This window comes from Erpetoichthys calabaricus, chromosome 3 (assembly GCF_900747795.2).
Source record: "Erpetoichthys calabaricus chromosome 3, fErpCal1.3, whole genome shotgun sequence".
NCBI lineage: Eukaryota > Metazoa > Chordata > Cladistia > Polypteriformes > Polypteridae > Erpetoichthys > Erpetoichthys calabaricus.
This window is the reverse complement of record NC_041396.2, coordinates 242,918,549-242,941,921: the sequence shown is the minus strand read 5'-3', so window position 1 is coordinate 242,941,921 and position 23,373 is coordinate 242,918,549. Positions and strand designations below refer to the sequence as shown.

Sequence of the window (23,373 nt, the reverse complement as noted above, 5' to 3'; positions counted from 1 at the left end):
ATTGTTTGTACAGTGCAGTTTTAATGAATACTGTAGCATTCTGACCTACTTTAAGGGAGTAAGGGATTGATCCTGAATCTTTGGCAGATTATATGCCTATTTCTCTACTCCCATTTTTATCTTAAGTCCTTGAATGTGTTGCTGCAGAATAACTCCAAGCACGTATGCATTTAAATGATCTCTTTGAAGCACTCCAGTTAGGTTTTCACTCCACCCATTGCATTGAGATGGCATTGGTATAAATAGTACTGGTAACTGCATACATATGCCATGGGCATACTTTTTATTCTACACCTCAGTGCTTCCTTTCTTGCAGTTTGTCATTATGTACAGTTCTACACAGGTTTTAGGCTGTTTTTATCTGATAGACAGCATTTTGTTGCAGCATGCTCAAAACAGTGAGTGACAACCAGACATGCAAGTCAGAATTTCTCTGTGGTTCTGTACACATGTAAATACTGCTACTCTAGCATTCAGACAAGTTTACCCATTATGAAGAAACTGCACTGGTTACTAATAAGATCTTGTTTTCATTACAAAATATAGCTTCTAATTGGTAAGGTTTTAAATTACCCTATTTTTCTGATCCTTTCCATCTATACGTTCCTACTTGAATTTTTTATCAAGGTGGTTTTCAGTTCCTGCCACACATTCTCAGTGTTCATTTGACGCGTCCTCTGAGCACGCCCTCAGAAATTAAAGCAATCTGTGCGCGAATTGCAGTACCAGCAAAAAATCGGGGGGAGCATTGTGATCAAGTCTCAGTTTACTATCAACATGTGACAGAAAGCTACTTTGCATATCCTACAGAATCGATGTGCGTGCTTTGATGTTTGCTGAATGGTTTGATGTGGCAAAGCAAAATGCCAACATACAAATGCATTTGTGGTGCTTTTATATTCAACCGTCACTTATTCCCTATCATAGTGACACACATATATATATATATATATATATATATACACACACAGTAATCCCTCACTTATCGCGGGAGATCAGTTATCGCGGTCGGCCTTGGAACCTAATTTCCGCGAAGTAGGGACACTATATTTATTTAATTATTTAACGTGTATTTGGACGTTTTTAAACCCTCCCTGTATTGTTTACAACCCACCATTTACTCTATTAAAAACAGGGACAACTGCTAAGCAATATGAAATCGGTAGATAAGTTTACACTTACTGTATAGCGAAGTACACGTAGCAGCTTGTAGGCGGTCATGACGTCGTCGACCTTGTTGCAAAGATTCCTAAAGCAGATTCCATCCAGACTACTGCCTTATCACGTCCACTTGCAACTCGTTTTGCACCCTGGTTAAAGGACACTGCGGCCGTAGATCTTATATGCTTTTCCTCCTTTTTAAATAAAAAGAATCGATGTCCTGCAGCGGTGTAGCTGTTCCCTTCCTTCAACATATCCAAAACTTTTACCTTTTCTGCAATCATTTGCATCTTCTGTTGGTGCTTGGATACGGCCCCTGAAGCATTAGCACGTTAATGATGAATGAGTGAGATGAGACTTCCTGGTTAATGCAACACTCCGTCGCTGAGCCAATCAGCAGCACACAGGAACTTAACCGTGTGCTCTGATTGGGTAGCTTCTCAGCCATCCGCTAATAGCATCTCTTGTATGAAATCAGCTGGGCAAACCAACTGAGGAAGCAAGTAAAAAGACCCATTGTCCGCAGAAACCCGCGAAGCAGCGAAAAATCCGCGTTATGTATTTAGATATGCTTACATATAAAATCCGCGAAGTCGTGAATCCGCGAAAAGTGAACCGCAAAGTAGCGAGGGATTACTGTATATATATCCATCCATCCATTTTCCAACCCGCTGAATCCGAACACAGGGTCACGTGGGTCACAGGGTCACGCCTGGAGGAAACCCTCGCAGACAAGGGGAGAACATGCAAACTCCACGCAGGGAGGACCCGGGAAGCAAACCTAGGTCTCCAGATCACCCAACTGCGAGGCAGCAGTGCTACCCACTGCGCCACCGTGCCACCCCTGTATATATAGATATATATAAAACCTTCACAACAGCATCAGAATGTACAGGAGCATATTTGAACCACAGAGAAAAAAATTAGAAACACAGTGGAAAAGTCTATTTTTTGATTAAAGTGGAAATTTCGGCTTTAATCTCGAAATGCCCACTTTAATCTTGTATTTATTTTATCATTAAAGTAGAACGCCATAAACGTCATCTTAAAACCAACACGGCTGTTAATTGATATGTGCTTCTGGGGCAGCAGCAGTCATCTATTGGAACATAGAACACATTAAATTTATAATATTCCTGCTGTCTGCACATTTAGAATCTTTAGATTTATACTTGATATCACTTTCATGATGAAATGCATTACAGTAAAGTGTATGTGTGTGTGTATCTATATATATATATATATATATATATATATATATATATATATATATATATATTAAAGATAAGTTGTTAATTTAAATAATGAATTCTGTTAATAATTACACATGTCGGGGTGGCATGGTGGCGGAGTGGTAGTGCTGCTGCCTCGAAGCAGGGAGTCATGTCCCTGGTGTTCCCTGCCTGGAGTTTGCATTTTTTCCTGGCGGGTTTCCACAGTGTGCTCCGGTTGCCTTCCGTGCAGGTTTGGAGATTCGGTGATGCTAAAATAACGCTAGTGTATGTACAGTGGTGTGAAAAACTATTTGCCCCCTTCCTGATTTCTTATTCTTTTGCATGTTTGTCACATAAAATGTTTCTGATCATCAAACACATTTAACCATTAGTCAAATATAACACAAGTAAACACAAAATGCAGTTTTTAAATGATGGTTTTTATTATTTAGGGAGAAAAAAAATCCAAACCTACATGGCCCTGTGTGAAAAAGTAATTGCCCCCTTGTTAAAAAATAACCTAACTGTGGTGTATCACACCTGAGTTCAATTTCCGTAGCCACCCCCAGGCCTGATTACTGCCACACCTGTTTCAATCAAGAAATCACTTAAATAGGAGCTGCCTGACACAGAGAAGTAGACCAAAAGCACCTCAAAAGCTAGACATCATGCCAAGATCCAAAGAAATTCAGGAACAAATGAGAACAGAAGTAATTGAGATCTATCAGTCTGGTAAAGGTTATAAAGCCATTTCTAAAGCTTTGGGACTCCAGCGAACCACAGTGAGAGCCATTATCCACAAATGGCAAAAACATGGAACAGTGGTGAACCTTCCCAGGAGTGGCCGGCCGACCAAAATTAGCCCAAGAGCGCAGAGACGACTCATTCGAGAGGTCACAAAAGACCCCAGGACAACGTCTAAAGAACTGCAGGCCTCACTTGCCTCAATTAAGGTCAGTGTTCACGACTCCACCATAAGAAAGAGACTGGGCAAAAACGGCCTGCATGGCAGATTTCCAAGACGCAAACCACTGTTAAGCAAAAAGAACATTAGGGCTCGTCTCAATTTTGCTAAGAAACATCTCAATGATTGTCAAGACTTTTGGGAAAATACCTTGTGGACTGATGAGTCAAAAGTTGAACTTTTTGGAAGGCAAATGTCCCGTTACATCTGGCGTAAAAGGAACACAGCATTTCAGAAAAAGAACATCATACCAACAGTAAAATATGGTGGTGGTAGTGTGATGGTCTGGGGTTGTTTTGCTGCTTCAGGACCTGGAAGGCTTGCTGTGATAGATGGAACCATGAATTCTACTGTCTACCAAAAAATCCTGAAGGAGAATGTCCGGCCATCTGTTCGTCAACTCAAGCTGAAGCGATCTTGGGTGCTGCAACAGGACAATGACCCAAAACACACCAGCAAATCCACCTCTGAATGGCTGAAGAAAAACAAAATGAAGACTTTGGAGTGGCCTAGTCAAAGTCCTGACCTGAATCCAATTGAGATGCTATGGCAAGACCTTAAAAAGGTGGTTCATGCTAGAAAACCCTCAAATAAAGCTGAATTACAACAATTTTGCAAAGATGAGTGGGCCAAAATTCCTCCAGAGCGCTGTAAAAGACTCATTGCAAGTTATCGCAAACGCTTGATTGCAGTTATTGCTGCTAAGGGTGGTCCAACCAGTTATTAGGTTCAGGGGGCAATTACTTTTTCACACAGGGCCATGTAGGTTTGGATTTTTTTTTTCTCCCTAAATAATAAAAACCACCATTTACAAACTGCATTTTGTGTTTACTTGTGTTATATTTGACTAATGGTTAAATGTGTTTGATGATCAGAAACATTTTGTGTGACAAACATGCAAAAGAATAAGAAATCAGGAAGGGGGCAAATAGTTTTTCACACCACTGTATGTGCTTGTATTCACCTTGCGATGAGCAGATGCCCCATCCAGGGATTGTTTCTGCCTCAAGTCCGAAGCTTGCTGAAATGGGCGCATCCCTGGACTGATGGATGTAATCAGTAAATATCCCATCTTTTTTCAGAGATTTTGAGGCAAGGTGTCCTCAGAATTTAATGGATGTTTCAGGTAATTCACAACATAGCAAAGCTGAATGTTATCTCACCGTGGTGATGTCTCGCACTGCCACCTAGTGACATCTTCCAGACTTACATAAAGTACGCACACAAGTATAAACAGTACAATGCTTGCATAGCAGAAGCGTCTGCAGGAGCATGCGTCGTGTATTGTGAAGCATAAACCCAGCCTTAGGTTAAGAAGTGTAAAATGGCCTATAGTGCTGCCTTCTCAGTATCTGCTTCAGTATTAGAGTGCTGTTCCTCAAAGCCTTTGACAGTCAAATACAGCCTGTCTTGTCTTGAAAAGTAGGCTTTATATATCAGTTATGGGTTTTTTTTTTTCTGTATTTTCTTGTTGTGTTCAATGTGTTTTATGTTCTTTGGTTTTAGAAAGATATTTTATACATGTTATCATTTTGACAGGAGGAACTTCTTGAATGCCTTGGAATATGTAAATGAGTGACTTCCAATAAATTTCTGCAGAATAACCTAACAATTTCACAAGTTGCCCTTGGGAAATATTAATAGATTTTTTAACTTTTTTCCCCCAATTCGTTTTTTTTTTATGACTATTTCTGACTTTCTTTAGAAGCCTTTTTTTAATAAGTTTTTTTTTTTTTAAGAATCTTTTTTTTTTATAAACCATCCTATTGTATTTACTGTTTGACCAGAGATTCCTAAGTGGTTCCAAATTTACAGTTATTTGTCCAGGAATTAATAATAATAATGCCAGAGCATGATCACTTTTTGGTCTGGGGGACCATTGACTGGGGGAATTTTATCCAACAGTGTGATGTTTGACAGGTGCCTTACATGCACAGCCTGTTTCAAATCACCACACAGTATCTCAGTGGGATTCGGCTCTGACTTGGCCATTCCAGAACCCAAAATTTCTTTCTTCTCAGCCATTCCTTGGGGGCTTTTCCAATTTTAGGGTTCATTGCCATGTTGAGGTTCTGTTCTCAGACAGTTTAACATTGTCCTCAAGTACAGTTAAGAATTCAAAGTGGATTTTGTGATTGTGAGCTGTCCAGGTCCTGATGAAGCAAAGTAGCCCCAAGCCATAATATTTCTACCACCATCCTTTATACAGTTGGTGTCAGGTTCTTCTGGTCAAATTGTTTCTTTGGTTTTCATTAAACTTGTCTTCTGGTACTGTGGCAATAAACCTTTACCTTGTCTGTCTTGAGTACATTGTTCCAGAAAACCTGGTCTTTGTCTAGATATGCATAGGGAAACTGTAATCTTGCCCTGATGTTCTTTCTGAACAGCACAAGTTTCCTCCTAGCACAACCCCCATGAATATCTAATTAATGTAGCTTCTTTCTAAAAGTAGACTCATATATTTTGGCATTAACAGTGGCAAGAGCTACCTGTAGCTCCCATGATGAAATGCTGGGGTTTTTAAAGACTGAGATGGCCTGGCCTGGATAAGTTGGCAGTTGTTTGACACATCTCCATTAGTAGATGACCTTCTGTATAGTGGAATTGTTGATTTCCAATTGTTTAGAGATCTGTCTTAAATCCCTATCCACACTCATAGTTATATGTAACTTGTTAAGGGGGTGGGCAAGCGAAGCGACCAGGGGGGCAAAGCCCCCTAGTTATAGCAAAAAAAAAAAAAAAATTTTATGAGGTATACTTACTTATACTTACTTACTTGTATATGCTGCAGGAAGAAGTAGGATCATGTCTCACATTGTCTTTCAATTAGGGGCACTCATGTTTTGTTAAGAGATAAACCTGATCACCGATTTCATGTTGTTAGAATTTACTAGAATTGTCTGATTCTGATTTGTATAGTTTATCCCATTAACTCCCACACCCACCACCAAGCTTTCTTGCATACCCAACCACACTAGAACATTGTGTCGCAATATTAAAGTAGTGTTTTTATAATTGAAATACACAAGTGCTACCTGTTCATTGTTTTGATTAACTAAATGAAAGTCTGTGTGCTTTTTGTACATTATTGCTCAGTTACCATAAAATATACTAATATAAATAAAATCCTGTTAAAAATATTTTCTAAACTGTTAAAAATTGTACAGAAATATGTATCCATAGTACACTTGCCATAAGAGAAAATAAAATTCTTGACATTAATACAAGCCACAGTTCTAATAAAATTGTATTTATCAGGAATATACAAGGCTGACATGCGTAATAAGTTTACATTTACAACAGATATATGACTCTTAAGTTAACAAGCCTTTTGTTCACTAAGCAACAATGACAAATGACAAATTCTTTTTACCTGTTCCTTTTCTAATTAAAAATGTGAGCTTCTGCACAAGCACGCTCACAGTCCCCACTCGGACAAGTGGTGTTCATTTTTGAACTCCTTCTCTTTTACTTTCTGCTGAAGTTGTATCTCTCTTTTCTTACACTCTGCCCTTCCCTCTGTGCACAGGGTGACTCCTCAGATTCCCTTTTGTCAGTTTATTACTCCACTTTCTAAGATAATACTGTCTTCTAGTGCTGGGCGGCATACTGGTTCATACCGAAAACCGTTTTTTATTTTTGTTATGATGTGGATTTTTCTTATACCACAACACTGGTTTAAATTGCCTAAACGACGTTCGAAACGTGGCGCAGCGGGAAACTGTTCAAGTGGAGACCTTTTTCACTGCTACACCGCTAAACACAGAGGTGTTGCACGGGGGCTCTTTTTCACTGCTACACCGCTAAATAGGTGTGGTAGTGTAGGTACAGTAATCCCTCGCTACTTCGCGGTTCACTTTTCGCGGATTCACGACTTCGCGGGTTTTTAAATACAAGTGATTGCCCGCCTATCGTGGAAGTTATGTTCCAGACCCATCAGCAACAGGAGAAAATCTGCGATATAGAAAGACCATATAAATAAACATTTTTATAGTTTAAGCCTTAAAATACCCATCCCACATGCTTTAAACACATGTAAACTTATAAAACACACTTTGTTAACACATATGATATGTGGATGTCGGGCTAAGGATATGAGTAACATCTCACTATTATAAAACATTTTAACTTCACGCAAGACAAGACAGTGAGACAGGAAAATTGGTGATGTACAGGCTTTTAAATTATTGACAGGCAGAGCGACAAGCAGCACAAAGCCAGCACAAAGTCCACTTCTCCTTAGCGTTCATTCAGCTCCCCACCCCCTTGACAATGCGAACTGCGCCTCCGGGGAGGGGGGTTTGAGCGAACGTGCGTTCAGCCCCCACACACGCACACACACACTCCTCCTTCTTCCGAACGCGCAGAGCGACAAGCAGGCATTTTGGCAGAAGCAGCACAAAGTCCATTTCTGCTCAGCATGAGTTCAGCTGCCCCCCTTCACAAAGCGAGTGCAGACACATTGACGTCTGATCGCTGCGTGCAGTGTTGGTCTGCGGTGTTTAAGAATGTAGAAAGTGTTTAAGAGCATAGGAAGTGTTTATAAGAGTGTGGGAAAGGTTAACAAGAGAGTGAGAAAGGTTTATAAGAGTGTGGGAAGGGTTTATAAAGCCTTAAAATATGTATAAATAATAAAATAAATATAGGTCGCTACTTTGCTGATTTTCACCTATCGCGGGGGGCTCTGGAACGTAACCCCCGCGATAGGTGAGGGATTACTGTATTGCGCGGTGAAAATGGACAGAGAGCATTCTGAAAGTGAAGCTGTAGCTGACGATAAAATTGAACATGATGACACAGAAGAACTTTTGCCGAAAAAAAGGAATCACGTCTGTTGAGTGGAGATGCTTTGGTTTTAACACTAGAATTACCAGAGCCTATGAAAAAACTCGTAGATCCGGCCCACCTTAAATCGCTTCTTAAAACCGTTCTCACCTCTCCGCCAGCGTCTTTTGTCATCTAAATGTACTGATAAAGACATGCTGCAAGCAGCCGGCTATTCCATCCCCCCACCGACTTAGAATGTGCACGAACTTCTCTCAGCTGATGCCTTGATTGATTATCTGGGAGTGAAGGAGTTTTAGAGTGGAAATAATAAATCGTTATTTGGAACACATGCATTTCATTTGTGTTGCATTTCTACAGTAATCTGTGTAAACACATTTTTAAAACAAACGTTTTTTATATTCTAGTAGCAGATGACAAAATGTAGGCATAAACTATATAATATATGAAGCCTGAAGTCCAAATAGCAAAGAAACACTTTCACAAAAGGTACAAAAAAAAAAAAGACGCCGCCAAAAAAAAGCCACCTTAGTGTGCGACATTGACACTCATTTACTATGACTGCCGCCGTGGCGCAACAGTATCGGTTGCTGAATGAGAATCAGAAGGTCACGAGTTCGATCCTGCATGACTCCCTTTTGAGAAGTGAAGTGTTCTTATTTTTACTATTTTAGAATAAAAAGATACATTTGATTTCAGTCTGTAACAGCCGGTGTAATTTATGATATTTGTAAAGGTTAGCTTTGTTTTTTTTTGTTTTTTTTCACTTTTCATTCTCTGTCGCGTTCAGGATCCTTCCCTACCACCCCCCCTTCCCCCCATCTGACACTGCTGTTTTCACATAAAGACACGCTATAGCTCTGCAGTGTATCATGATACATACGACCACGTGTTTTTTTTCCCACAATCTTGCCAGTCTCCACATGTTGCTGTATGCCGTTTCTTTTGTACTCCAGGACATGCAGAGGAAAGCATAGTAAAGAGCAGTAACTTCAGCGCTATATGCAATCATCAGACACTCCCCATCTGACACTGCTGTTTTCACATAAAGACACGCTATAGCTCTGCAGTGTACTTCTGATCGCATTGTTGTACCAATGCTTGCGAACTGAAGTGTCTGCATGCACTTTTAATGGCATTATGTGTGTATTTTTTGAGCATGCCCATGTCGCTCAAACACAGGAACATATGTTGATGTAAATGTATAACAAAACAAGTGCACTTTTATTCAAGACTATAACCGAAGAAAAAAGAAAGCAAGTTACAGTAGGCGGTTGATATGACAGCTTGCGTGGTGCAATGCTAAGAACTGCTGATTTCCATTCCGTGCTATGTAACTGTTAACATTTGAATCTGATGATTACATATAGCGCTGTTTTATTCAGTGTGCGCAAGAACATGCAGGTGGCCAATGCACATTTTAAAAAAAGAAAGAGACAAATATATGTGACGTTTTGAAGAAATCATTTTATGACGCGAATAGTACCAATCAGAAAACATCGTCGAAATAATGCAATATTATTTGAAAACGAACCGCGTCAGATCGGGTGTGAAGTTATACTGGCGCTGTTTGAGTCAGATCAGAAGCTGAATAAGCTGAACAAGCTCCTGTTCTGACTCAAAGTAAAAAGCATGAATTAATCAACAGAAATAACCACGATCGACATTTTAAATTTAACGATTTACAGTGCATACCAATTTATAAATTTTATGTCCGTTTGAGGGAAAAAAAAAACACTTTCTCAAAAGCTGGGATTCGAACTCGGGTCTCTGTAGCACGGCAGGGCTGCTGTGCTCCAAGTCAGCTATGCTCCAAGTCAGCTAATCTTAGTGTTAAGCCACGGAAGATGTTGTATCATCCTTAAACCTTTTGTGAAAGTGTTTATTTGATGTTTGGACTTCAGGCTTCACACATTCTATAGTTTATGCCTACATTTTGTAACATTTTATTACTAACATAGGAAAATGTTTCTGTTTTAACAATGTGTTTACACAGATTACTGTAGAAACTGAACATGCATGAAATGCGTGTATTCCAAATAACGATCTATTATTTCCATTCTAAAACTCCAGCAGTTCAGTCACTCCCAGATAATCAAACAAGGCATGAGCTGGGAAAACTTAGTGAACGTTCTGCAGTGGTGGGGGATGGAATAGCCGACTACTTGCTGCTCGTCTTAATCAGCACATTTAGAAGACGAAAGAGAGGTGAGAATGGTTTTAAGGTGGGCCGGATCTACAAGTTTTTTCGTAGACACTGGTAATTCTAGTGTTAAAAGGTCAGGGGGGTATTTTTCGTACGTGGATTACTCGCTTAGCCGGATGTAATTGTTGACGATTTGGCCTGATCCTGGATCTGTCGGTTTTTTGAAACTCTTGCTGGAAGTGTTGTCATAGCAACACATCCAAATCCGCAAACCTGCTCGGAGCAGGTTTGTTCTGCGTAAACAAGGATTAGTTTACACACGTGATCAGTGACGGTGTGGAAGTCATCCAGTCAGGGCTTCGCCGTTCATGAATGAGCGACCAATTGATATTGGTGCGCAAATTATAGGAAGAGAATTTCATATAAAGAGGGTTTTGCGCGATCGGCAAGATCCTTTATTGCCCCCGGAGGAAATTCTGTACGAAGGATACCGCTTTAGCCGAGGGGGAATATTGTACCTCAAAGATTTATTAGCTCCGTATATTCGAAGTCAAACTCGGCGAAGTCGGGCTCTCACAACCACACAGACAGTAGGCATTGCTTTGAGGTTTCTTGCAAGCGGCACTTTTTTATATACTGTAGGCGATGCGGAACAGCTATCGAAAAGTGCAGTTTGCCAGGCAATTCATAAAGTCTGTTTGGCTCTGAAACATTTCCTTCAGGTTTTCATTGTGTTTCCTGGACACCTGCGTGTGCAGACAATAAAAGAGGCGTTTCATGCCATTGCAGGTAGGTAATACACAGGCTAAAACACCCACAGTTCCACGAAGAATCCCACAATCAGCCTAACATTCTCATTACCAGGATTTCCAAATGTGATTGGGGCACATGGAACTGATCAGAGTGGAGTTTGATCAAACATTATTTGGAAAGTGTACCTCTCCTCCTGATGAATAATCTGACACAGTGTCTTCATCAAATATTTGACCTTCGTTAATATCTCGTTGGTCAGACACAGGTTCAAGGGATATGACATTCCCTGCAACTGACCCAACAAAAAAGAGGGCTATATGGAACATACCTATAGCACACATGGAGAACAAATATGCAATGACCATCCTTTACCTGAAATGAAGTGACCACTACTTCCTGCCACTGGTTCTGAGGAGGAGCTTCCCCCTGGAATGCCCTCAGAAACAGGGCGATGGGCATTTTGCTGGAGAGCCAACTCTTCTGCAGGGGTTAGGTCTGGACCACGTGGACCTCCACCTGTTTTTTGCTTGTCTGCCTCCTTATTAGCTTTAAAATTAATGGTTTTTATATTATATATGATTCTTTATGTCAACAATTCTTTAAATAGTTATATACCAATATTTACCAGTTTGAAGTATATTCTTGTACTTCACTTTAACCTGTTCCCATGTTCTCCTTGTGCTCACGTTTGATCTGGAATTATGACATATTAAATAATAATTAATCTGACACATAGGAAATGAAACGCTGCATTCACTAAGTACAATGTACACTACATAGCGTTTAATTTTTTCGGCCACTTTTTGCCAGCCGTCTTTTATGGTCTGGGCTGCTTTTGCAGTGTTACCGCTTGTGTATATTAAATCTTGAAATTCTTCGTGTCCTTTGAATAAAAGGTCTTGCGCCGCGTGTGTGAAAAAAAATGCTCCCATTCTTTCGTCATTTTGTTACAGCCTATCAAAGACTTGCTGATCATGTTTTCTAGACTCAATATATATGGGCTTTTCACTCAGCGCAGGCACGCGCATTCATCTCGTATGATTAGATCCAGCTCGACTAATCTAATACACGGCTGCGTTTGAAAAACCGACTTATCTGGATGAGTTTCACTGGCATTAACTCATTCAAGATGAGGCACCTGATCTCGGATGGTTTAAGCGACGTACGAAAAATACCCCCCAGATGTGGACCATTATGTTCAAATGTGTAAATACTGTTTCTATACTACTGGATAATACTGCAAGCCAAGTTGTACTTGTTTTATTTGTTTTCAATACAGTGTAATGTACCTGGGTACTGTGTAATAGTGTGACGACATGTTGACTTTATTCTCGTACTTTGTCATTAAAGTAGAACATCGTAAACTAAACTTCATTGTAAAATGAATATTTAATTTACTAGATTTTCTCAAACCCCGTCATAAGTTATGTAGCACATTAAATGCTTTGTGTTCCCTGAGCTTCTTAAACTGACTTCCTCTGCACTAAGAGGAGGCACCTGCAGCGATCGCCACACAGAATACATTCACGTAATGATATTTCTGCTCTCTGAACATTTAGAATGCCAAGATAAATACTTGATATAATTTTCATGGTGAAATGCATTAAAGCATGTATTAATCATGTGGGGGCACGGCGGCGTGGAGGTTGCACTGCTGCCTCGCAGCAACAGTGTCTCGGGTGTACCCTGCCATGCATTTGCATGTTTTTCTGGTGGGTTTACTCTGCGTGCTTCAGTTTCCTTTCAAAGTCATGTAGGATGTGGGGTTTTGTTATGCTATATTGACCCTGCTAGTGTATGTTTTGCTCGTATTTATCCTGCAATGTACTGGCGACTCGTTCAGGGATGGGCACAACCCTGAATGGATGGCATAATTAAACATGTATAACGAAGATATTTTTAAAGTTCTGAACACTCTGTGGGCTAAGTTTATAACTAGTTTTAATTTTACAAAGACGTTTATCGTGTGGTGATTGGTTATGTGGAGAGAAAAAGGAAGGATAGGAATTGGGGTTTTGGTACGTCAGATAGAGACAGCAAGCGTGCAATAAAGAAAGCCTTCTCAGAATAACATCCATTGAATTCTGTGTTTGTCTCTCCGACGACCAGATCACAAACCCAACATTTACACAATATTTAAGTTAAACCTGTGCAATACCCATTCATACATCCAGTTTTTTGGAGCCTCGTCACACCTGCCATAAAGGTCTCTACACTGAACGTACACCTGGGGACCCCTTACTGCGAGGGAGCAGCACTACCGCCACACTACCGTGCATGTTTAATACCTGCTTTAATGCATTTCACCATGAAAATGATATCAAGTATTTATCTTAGCATTCCAAATTTTCAGAGAGCAGGAATATCATACAGTGAATGGATTCTTTTAAGTTTAAGAAGCGTAGTGATCAACAACTGGCTCAGGGAACACTTAACACAAAGCATTTAATGTGCTACATTAACTTATGACAGGGTTTGAGAAAATCTAGTAAATTAAACAATGATTTTAGGATGAAGTTTAGTTTACGACATTCTACTTTATTCTCATAGTTTACTTTATAATTAAAGTGGAAATGTCGACTTTATTCTCGACGTATAGTATTTTTTTTCTTCCCTGTGTCCGTATTTTTTTTTCTTCACCGTGGCCCTAATACGATTCCGTAGGGCTATACCACAAATAGCATTATAAATGCAAGTTGCAGTTTTATTATTTATGTATATAGCTTAGCTTGAAGCAAGGTCCATATTAATGCAGTTTGCCTAAATGATGGTTCAGTTGATAAAGATGTCATCACCAAGATTGCACTTGTTTTATTTTATTTTAATTTGGTGAATACTGTATAACAGGGGTGTGCAAAGTCATTCCTGGAGGGCCGCAGTGGCTGCAGATTTTTGTTCCAACCCAATTGCTTAATAAGAAGCACTAATTGCTCTAGAAACACTTCTGCCTCATATTAGTTATCTCCCTCGTTAAGATTTTGAACCCTTATTGCTTATTTAAGTCTTAAACAGCTGCATTCTTGGTTTTTAATTGCTCCTTATTAGCAATAAGATGCAAATGAAAAAAGAAACCAGCAGTTATCCATTTTGCTTGTTACCCTTTACGCCTGTGTGTATTTATCGTGCACTATTTGGTTTAATTAAATACTTGGAAGGAAAGAGAAGAGAAAAAAGTGAGGGATTGAGAATTACCCATCCGATTTACACTTCAAAATATTTGGATGATATCTTTAGAATGGAAAAAAAAATCTAGGATTTGAGAATGACTTGACATAGCAGAGTTAAAGCACTAACAAGCCATGAAATGTAATTATTGGCAAGGATTGTTTTTTAATTAAACAACTGGGTTGGAACAAAAACCCGCGGCCACTGCGGCCCTCCAGGAATGACTTTGCACACCCCTGCTGTATAATGTACCTGGGCTTGAAGCCTTGAAGTAATAGTGCAACTATCAGTAATAATACAATTATTTATTTTATTATTATTTGTTATTTGTTTAAATATTATGCAGTTTAATGATGGTAAAGTTGTTTAAAAAGTCACTTTAACGTGTCGGTGGACAGAGATTGTTAACATTAACAGAAAGTGTAGTTGTTTTACAAAAATATTTATTTTTTTCCTTTTCTAAGACATGTTCAGTGCAATACAGGTTTTGACAAGCACTTCTGGATATTTTCCTGTCTAAATACCTCTTTGGATGGTTGAAAAAAGTTTTTGCAAAATTTGTTCAATAAAAAGGTTCTATATTTTGACTGCATCTGTCATGCATTGTGATTTCCTTCTCTTCACTAGTGCCACCCCCTTGAAAACTATCACTTTATGGGGCCATGCAAACCTGTATTAATACTTGTGTGCACATTAAAATGTTTTTTTTTTTGTACAATGTACAATGCTCTTGACAGTGGAATAGGTTATTCTTAGCCAGTAATTGCAGTGGAAAATGTGTTTAACATCCACTCATGCATGGGAAAAAAATACCGTCAAATACCGTGAAAACCAGGATAATTTTGAAAAATGCCGTGATATAGAATTTTGGTCATACCGCCCACCCCTACTGTCTTCACTCTCTCCTAAAATCTGACTCTTAGTCGTCTGTTCAAAGGATGTTCAGTAGCAAAATGACATGTATGACTCATCAAGTACCATAATGCTTTGCAAAAAGGAGCACTATGACTAAATTAGCTAGCTTAAAAAGAAAGTTCTTTTGTTTTACTTTTCACAGACCAAGTAATTTGGGGTGAAAATTGGCCAATCTTGATTGGGGCATCATTATTTCTCACCTCTCTTTTCAGGCGCCAAAGAACCAGAAAGTTCAGCTAATGCAAATAAAAAGTTACTTTATAAAAAATGCATTTTATTATTATTTTGCATATTTTGAAATTTGTAAGAATAGATGCTTTGTTTGATAATAGTTAGCTTTGTAACTGTTACATACACAAGTATGTGCCAGTGATAGGCCAGCAAAGTGACTGTGCAATTTACATATAATCTGAAAGTGGGCATGTAAAGTACTAGATAAAACTTTACATCCTAGCTACAAAGTAATGTGTTGATCATTAAAATCACAAAAAAATAATATAGGCAAATATTCATGTTACTGGAATATACTGTAAACAGTATAGCAATCCTAAAATGTATGGGGGGGGGGGGGGGCATTCCTCACCAAATATTTTTACTCACTTGATTTGTTATATAAATGATTAATACAGCTATTAATTGTTGAAGATGTGATTTATTTATTTTTTTTTTTTTTGCTCGTGTTTAACTTTGTGCTCTCAATAAGTGTGCTTACAGCTTTCTAGTACTCCCTTATAATTTCAATATATTGTTTCAAACTCTTAATAGATTCTACTGACATGAGCATTTGGTTGGCCTTTAGTTATTTGGCAGTACATAAAGGGGTTGGTCACCATTAGGACAGCCACATCTGGTATGCATCAGTAAGGATTATTTTTTCCCCTTCTCTCTTTAATTGGCTTTCCGAGTGTAAGAGAAATATTTAATTGACTTTGTTTGAAATATGTTACTTTATTGAAACCCTATAATTTTGTAACATAGAGATTCATGTATTAGACATGCCAGATATTTTTTTTTAGACATATGATAATTTACAGTATGCATTTTAATATGTGTAATAATGTTAAGCTTTTTACTTTGTGATCAGTACAGTACATTTTTGTGTTAGTGCCTTCAATCACCTACCCTCCCTTAATTTTGTATTCTTCCCAGGCAGTCTAGGCCTTAGGTTTCTGTGAAAGTTAGTATAGGTATTCTAACTGGTTAAAATAGGGAAAAAAGCAGCCACCATCTGTTTCAGCAATTTATAACTGTTTATCAGTGACAAGTGATACAGAAATATAGTAGTCTATTTTGGTGAAGTGGACAGATTTTGTGTCCATCTGTGCCTGTTTTAAAGCATGTCATTTGTATTTTAGATCTGTGGCGCTTTGAGCCAAAATACATGTTATTGCAAGGTCAGAAGGTGGGTATGTCTGTCAGCGCATTCTGACATTAATGATATGACAACTTTAGATTGCTGCTGCAGCAAGTCCATCCTCAAGGCAGTCATTATGCTGGTCCTTAAAGATGATTCGCTTTTGCCATTGAGAAATGCAGATACTCTTCTGATTAGTGTGGTAATGCTGCCATGTAGTTTTCTTTTAATACTCATTTCTGTCTGTAAATCTTTAAAATTGAATTTTAATTTCACAGTTTTTGAGTCATTCTCAATTTGTCACTTGAAATTACCATGCTCTCTCTCCCTGATTTCATTTTTTCCCATGCCTTATGTGGTAAACTTTTCTGTCTGTTCTAAAAATTCATAATAACTATGCAATAAAAGGAGTGTTGTGCTCAAAATGTAATTAAAGTTTCACCATACTTGTCCTGAAAGCTCCTGCAAGTTGTGAACTTGCTGTAATTTGTTTTTGCTATTTGTGGGATTCTAAACTAGAATAGAGTTGTGGCTGAGTGATTTCCTCACACACACACACACACACACACACACACAATAATATCAGCTGTCACTGGCTTCTGTTTCTAGATATCAGGGTGCCACTTTAATGGAAAAATTTAATTCAGTTTAAAATGTTATTCTTTATATCATTTTCATAGTATCATTAGGTTGATCCAGTGTTTTATTTTCGTCACTACTTGTGTTCCCCTCCCATATTTACAATAAATCTGGTATGTCTGATTTCTTTTTTTAAAACTTCTCTTTTAATAAAGGTAGAAAAAGACAATGCATTTAATTTTCTTTAGAACATACATGAAAAGTGCCACCAAGCAACTACAACCCCAATTCCAATGAAGTTGGGACGTTGTGTAAAACGTAAATAAAAACAGAATACAATGAACACACTACAAAGACAAGATATCGAATGTTCAAACTGATACTTTATTGTTGTTTTGCAAATCTTCACTCATTTTGAATTTGATGCCTGCGAAACGTTCCAAAAAAGCTGGGACAGGGGCATGTTTACCACTGTGTTATATCACCTTTCCTTTTAACAACACTCAATAAGCATTTGGGAACTGAGGACATTAATTGTTGAAGCTGTGTAGGTGGAATTCTTTCCCATTCTTGCTTGATGTACAACTTCAGTTGCTCAACAGTCCGGGGTCTCCGTTGTCGTATTTTGCGCTTCATAATGCGCCACACATTTTCAATGGGAGACAGGTCTGGACTGCAGGCAGGCCAGTCTAGTACCCGCACTCTTTTACTACGAAGCCACGCTATTGTAACACATGCAGAATGTGGCTTCGCATTGTCCTGCTGAAATAAGCAAGGACGTCCCTGAAAAAGACGTCGCTTGGATGGCAGCATGTGTTGCTCCAATACCTGTATGTACCTTTCAGCATTAATGGTGCCTTCACAGATGTGCAAGTTACCCATGCCATGGGCGCTAACACACCCCCATACCATCACAGATGCTGGCTTTTGAACTTTGCGCTGATAACATTCTGGATGGTCCTTTTCCTCTTTGGCCCGGAGGACACAACGTCCATGATTTCCAAAAACAATTTGAAATGTGGACTCGTCAGACCACACCACACTTTTCCACTTTGCATCAGTCCATCTCAGATGAGCTTGGGCCCAGAGAAGCCGGCACCGTTTCTGGGTGGTGGTGTTATATGGCTTTCGCTTTGCATGGTAGAGTTTTAACTTGCACTTGTAGGTGTAGCGACGAACTGTGTTAACTGACAACGGTTTTCTGAAGTATTCCTGAGCCCACGTGGTAATATCCTTTACAGAATGATGTCTGTTTTTAATGCAGTGCCTCCTGAGGGATCAAAGGTCACGGGCATCAAGTGTTGGTATTCGGCCTTGCCGCTTATCTGCAGAGATTTCTCCAGATTTCTCTGAATCTTTTGATGATATTATGGACAGTAGATGATGAAATCCCTAGATTCCTTGCAATTTTACGTTGAGAAACGTTCTTCTTAAACTGCTGGACTATTTGCCCACGCAGTTGTTCACAAAGTGGTAAACCTCACCCCATTCTTGCTTGTGAACGACTGAGCCTTTTGGGGATGCTCCTTTTATACCCAATCATGACAGACACCTGTTTCCAATTAACCTGTTCACCTGTGGAATGTTCAAAACAGCTGTTTTTTTTACCTTTCCTCAACTTTCCCAGTCTTTTGCTGCCCCTGTCCCAGCTTTTTTGGAACGTGTTGCAGGCATCAAATTCAAAATGAGTGAAGATTTGCAAAACAACAATAAAGTTTATCAGTTTGAACATTCAATATCTTGTCTTTGTAGTGTATTCAATTGAATATAGGTTGAAAAGGATTTGCAAATCATTGTATTCTATTTTTATTTACGTTTTACACAACGTCCCAACTGGGCGGCACGGTGGCGCAGTGGGTAGCGCTGCTGCCTCGCAGTTGGGAGACCTGAGGACCTGGGTTCGCTTCCCGGGTCCTCCCTGCGTGGAGTTTGCATGTTCTCCCCGTGTCTGCGTGTGTTTCCTCCGGGCGCTCCGGTTTCCTCCCACAGTCCAAAGACATGCAGGTTAGGTGGATTGGCGATTCTAAATTGGCCCTAGTTTGTGCTTGGTGTGTGGGTATGTTTGTGTGTGTCCTGTGGTGGGTTGGCGCCCTGCCCAGGATTGTTTCCTGCCTTGTGCCCTGTGTTGGCTGGGATTGGCTCCAGCAGACCCCCGTGACCCTGTGTTCGGATTCAGCGGGTTGGAAAATGGATGGATGGACAACGTCCCAACTTCATTGGAAGTGGGGTTGTAGTATTTAGTTGCTCTACCTTTCACTTTGTTCAAGTATCAGTTGCCTTTCTATGTCTCTTCTCAAAAATTTCATCCCACTTTTCAACTGCAAAACATTTTCATCTTTTGTATTTCAAAGATGCCTTTTCTTACACTACAGTTTTCAGGTTGGGTCTTAGGCCACCCTAGAACAGTGCAGCATTTTGTTTTTACCAATTATTGAATTCTTTTGCATTTACATTTAGGGTTACATGCTGGAAGGCCAAATACCTTTGATGGAGGTTTGTCATCAATTTATGCTTCATAATGTTTCTGCACAGATTAGATTAAACTTTTGTTAATTCCGCAGGGAAATTCAAATGCATACAGCAGAAGAAACATAAACAAGGGTACAGACTCACAGGACAGATTATATAGCCAATCAATCAGTCGATAAGTAAATAAATAGAAATAAACTTAATGAGTACATCAGGTGGAAGCATTGACTTACCTTATAGCAGCGTATTACTGCAAAATGCAGTGGGTACAGAAAACTATACAATGTCTCTAATGCAAAAGGGCGTAAAACATCCCTGTCATGGAATCTTCATTGTGTTTGACTGTGGCAGAGTGTTGGTTTTCTAAAGCATTGTTTTCTCTTCTGCAAAACCAGAACTGATTTGCCTCTCCTAATGTTCTAACTTTGTCCAAAAATGTATTTTCCTAGAAATACTTTGGGTTGATTGGGTCTTGGCGAAGTTCAGTGTGGCTTTAGGTTTTGTATCTCCTTTATCCATTTTCAAAGTCTCTTCAGAGAAACCAATAGTGATGTCAATGTTTTTCTTTTTCCAGTTTCAGTTTATCTTAAAATAGAGTGTTAACCTTTCATGGCTACCAATTAATTTTATGACAACAGTTAAAAAGCATTTAGTTGAGATGTGTTGTATTCATTTAAAAATATTTTTATTTTTTCTAGTGCTTATCAGATTGTTGTTGAAGAACTGAATCCTCACAGGGGCAAGAGAGAGGCAAGTTCAATGGACTGCTACCAAGTACCAGTCACTTATCAGAGTGCGTCAAGTGCTGGTTCACCATATTATTTTGCTGCTGAGCTGCCACCTGGAAATTTACCTGAACAGGCTCCTTTTACAGTTGGGGACAACAAAACGTACCATGGCTTTTGGAATCCACCTCTAGCTCCAAGAAAAAATTATAACATTTACTTCCAGGCTGTGAGCAGTGTTGAAAAGGTAATAATTTTAACTCTTATTGCAGTTATAAAGGCGGTTGCTGAGATCTAAAGGCTTATCTATGATAGTTCTCCTTTAGTACTTTCTGGTCGAGTGCTGAATTCAATGTCATGATGCAGCAAAGCATTTGCACACCATCACAGTGTCACCACCATGTCCGATGATAGTCATAATGTTCTTATTGTGGAAAGCTGATTTAGTTTTACAGCAGATGTAATTGGGGACCTGTGTCTTCCAGAAAGTTCCACTTTTGTCTTATTGGTTCACTAGGGCTACAGGATATGCCAGTACTGGAAAAGTGCCAAAAAACACAATTTTAAACATTAAGGCGGGATTTTCGGTACTGGATGTAAACGTCATACTCCAACCCCTCTCCCAGACTCATTTAATTAGCTGAGTAAAAATGTGATTTTCTGGAGATGGCTTCAGCATGATCAGTACTTCACCGGGGATAATCCCACCCCCAGACAAATCTTGACTTTGATGTGATCAAAACAAAGTTTTGACATGATTGACACCTTATGGGGAGCAAAGCTTCAACGTAATCAAGACTTCACAGGTGGCCCCATCATTGCTTCAACAGGAACATATTGCTTCAGCCTGAGACTTCCTGGTGGATGCTCAGCCACCAGCCTGTTGCTTTGATGCACTCTTTATGCTATACCTTAAAAAGGAATACAGTACGTATTGTGGTGCAACTGTGCAGCACAGCCTGGAGGCTGGAGTAAGACGGGGTAGTTTGTAGTTTAAAATTATTTGCTTCAGAACCATTTTGGTACCATTACTGTGTCTGAAAGCTGGTATCAATACCGATCTACAACTACAGTCTACGGAACACTATCCCAGATGTTTTGGGGATAATCAAGGTGTTTTTTGGAAAATTTTAGATGAGTCTTTATGTTCCTCTTATTTAGCAGTGGCTTTCACCTTGCATGTCTCCCATGGAAAGCATTTTTGCCCAGTGTCTTTCTAATTGTGGATTCATTAATGCTAACATTAACTGAGCTGAGAAAGGTCTGCAATTCCTTACCTGTTTGTCTGGGTTATTCTGTAAATTCCTGGATGAGTATTCTTTGTGCTGATGGAGTAATTTGTATTGTGTTTTCACAGGTTGTCTTTTATTTTATGTGAAATATTTGGAGATCAGAAACTAATATAAATAAGTGAAAATACAGTATATTGAGTTGGGGCAAATACCTTTTCATGGCATATAGTATAATGTACATTATCTATCTTGTAAGGTTTGAGGACAGCATCACATAGGTTTTTTTTATTTTAATAGTCTTCCTAATTGATTTTGTTTGATTTTTGCTCGAGGACAAAATAGTGACAAATGTCGCAAGAATGGGTCAGCACTTCAGTTCCATGTCTTAAATGCTTTTGGTATTGTTTTTTCTTTTGTTCTAAATGCTTAGTATGTTCATTACCAAGTCTAAAAGCATGGTATCTGTATGTTTAAAAGAATAAGGGTACTTACAGTGTACAGTAAATAGAACAACCATAAATTAATACTCAGTGTTCTATGCATTAAAACATTCTAGTTTAATATAAAAATGCTGTGAGAAAGATTTGTTTCCTTTGTGAAGTGTGTGTTTGTATCCTTCACTAATAAACATACTTGGCTTTCCATTCCCTGTGTTAGTTTTAAACGGGCAAGTACTCTTAACTGAAGCATTCTTTAGTTTTGAGTACATGCAGCTTGGCTTTATCAATTTTAGTTGCTTTTTAATGCAGTCAGCCAATATAATGTAGTATTATATCTGCCATTTGTCACTTTTCTTCTTCATTTGATTTGCTAATTATGATAGACAAGTAAAATATGTTTCTTGTTCAGTCTTGGGCATCTCCTTACCAACGCGTTAAAAGCTCATCTGTCATTGTTCAACAAGCTGACTACATTGTGCTTCTTTTGATTAATCTCTATGCCCTTTATTACTTTGTCATTCCTTCACTGTTAGCACAGCAGAAATTTAATTGTGTGCCTTATTTGCCATTGTGACATACATACAGTGTATATATTTAGAAAATTATTTGCAAGAGGATTTTAAGTGATGCAGGGGGTATATAACTAAATATATCCATTCCTTGTCCCAGCCCTCCAGCAGGCTTTCACCCTCATGCCCTGACCCGCAGTTTTTCATTATTTCTCCATTCTGTTGATGATGGATTTTGAATTAAAATGAAGTAAATTTAATGTATAAAGCCTTGAGTGCCTAGTGATTTGGATGTTTGTTTTCATTCTTGCACAAAGGACATTTGTGTAACTCGATTTGATCATCTGCTCCCAAGAACACTCTGTGCCATGATCATCTTTGTTCAGATATTACCTGCCACTTTGCCAAGCAATTACCTGCCGTGGATCACCTGCTGAAACTGCAGTTACTTTCCCTTACATATGTTTTTATCGTGTTTCCCATTCACTAAGCACTTCATTGCATGACTTTCACCGATCAGTACCCAAGCTGTAGGTATAAGGCTGTTCTACAGCTTGAAAATTTTAATCAACTGCAAGTGATTTATTTCATTGCCAAAGAATGAATTTTAACAAATAAATTCAATCTAGCCAAGTCTTATTTTTACCCTTTGAAGAACAATATCAGGAACATAGACATTCTTTGTATATACTACATATTTTGAGAGAGCATATAATTTTACAGATGGTGAGATACTGTTCTATCAAAAACATTATACATATTTCATTAATATGAGATGCTGCAGTCAAGGAAGATGCATAATCAGTGTTTGAATTGATTTTAATTGGTTGAGCAGAGCACACTGTACCATAACCATGACAAAAAGATGTACAGAGCAAAGTACAGTCAGGAGCCTTGCTTTACTAAAAGCAATAGAAGAGTTATAAGTTAGACAAACTATGGCACCGCAAGGTTCTTATGGA

The 23,373-nt window shown here is 38.9% G+C and overlaps 1 protein-coding gene across 15 annotated transcripts in view; it reads left to right on the top strand.

Annotated features, from left to right (window-relative positions):
* The window catches only part of ptprk (protein tyrosine phosphatase receptor type K), a 615,224-nt gene that overhangs the window by 442,502 nt on the left and 149,349 nt on the right, over positions 1-23,373 (top strand). For all 15 annotated transcript variants that reach the window (XM_028797925.2, XM_051924122.1, XM_028797923.2 and 12 more), the window contains exon 12: positions 20,204-20,477. In XM_028797925.2, the coding sequence (XP_028653758.1) occupies positions 20,204-20,477 (274 nt within the window). The remainder of the gene's footprint in view (positions 1-20,203; positions 20,478-23,373) is intronic.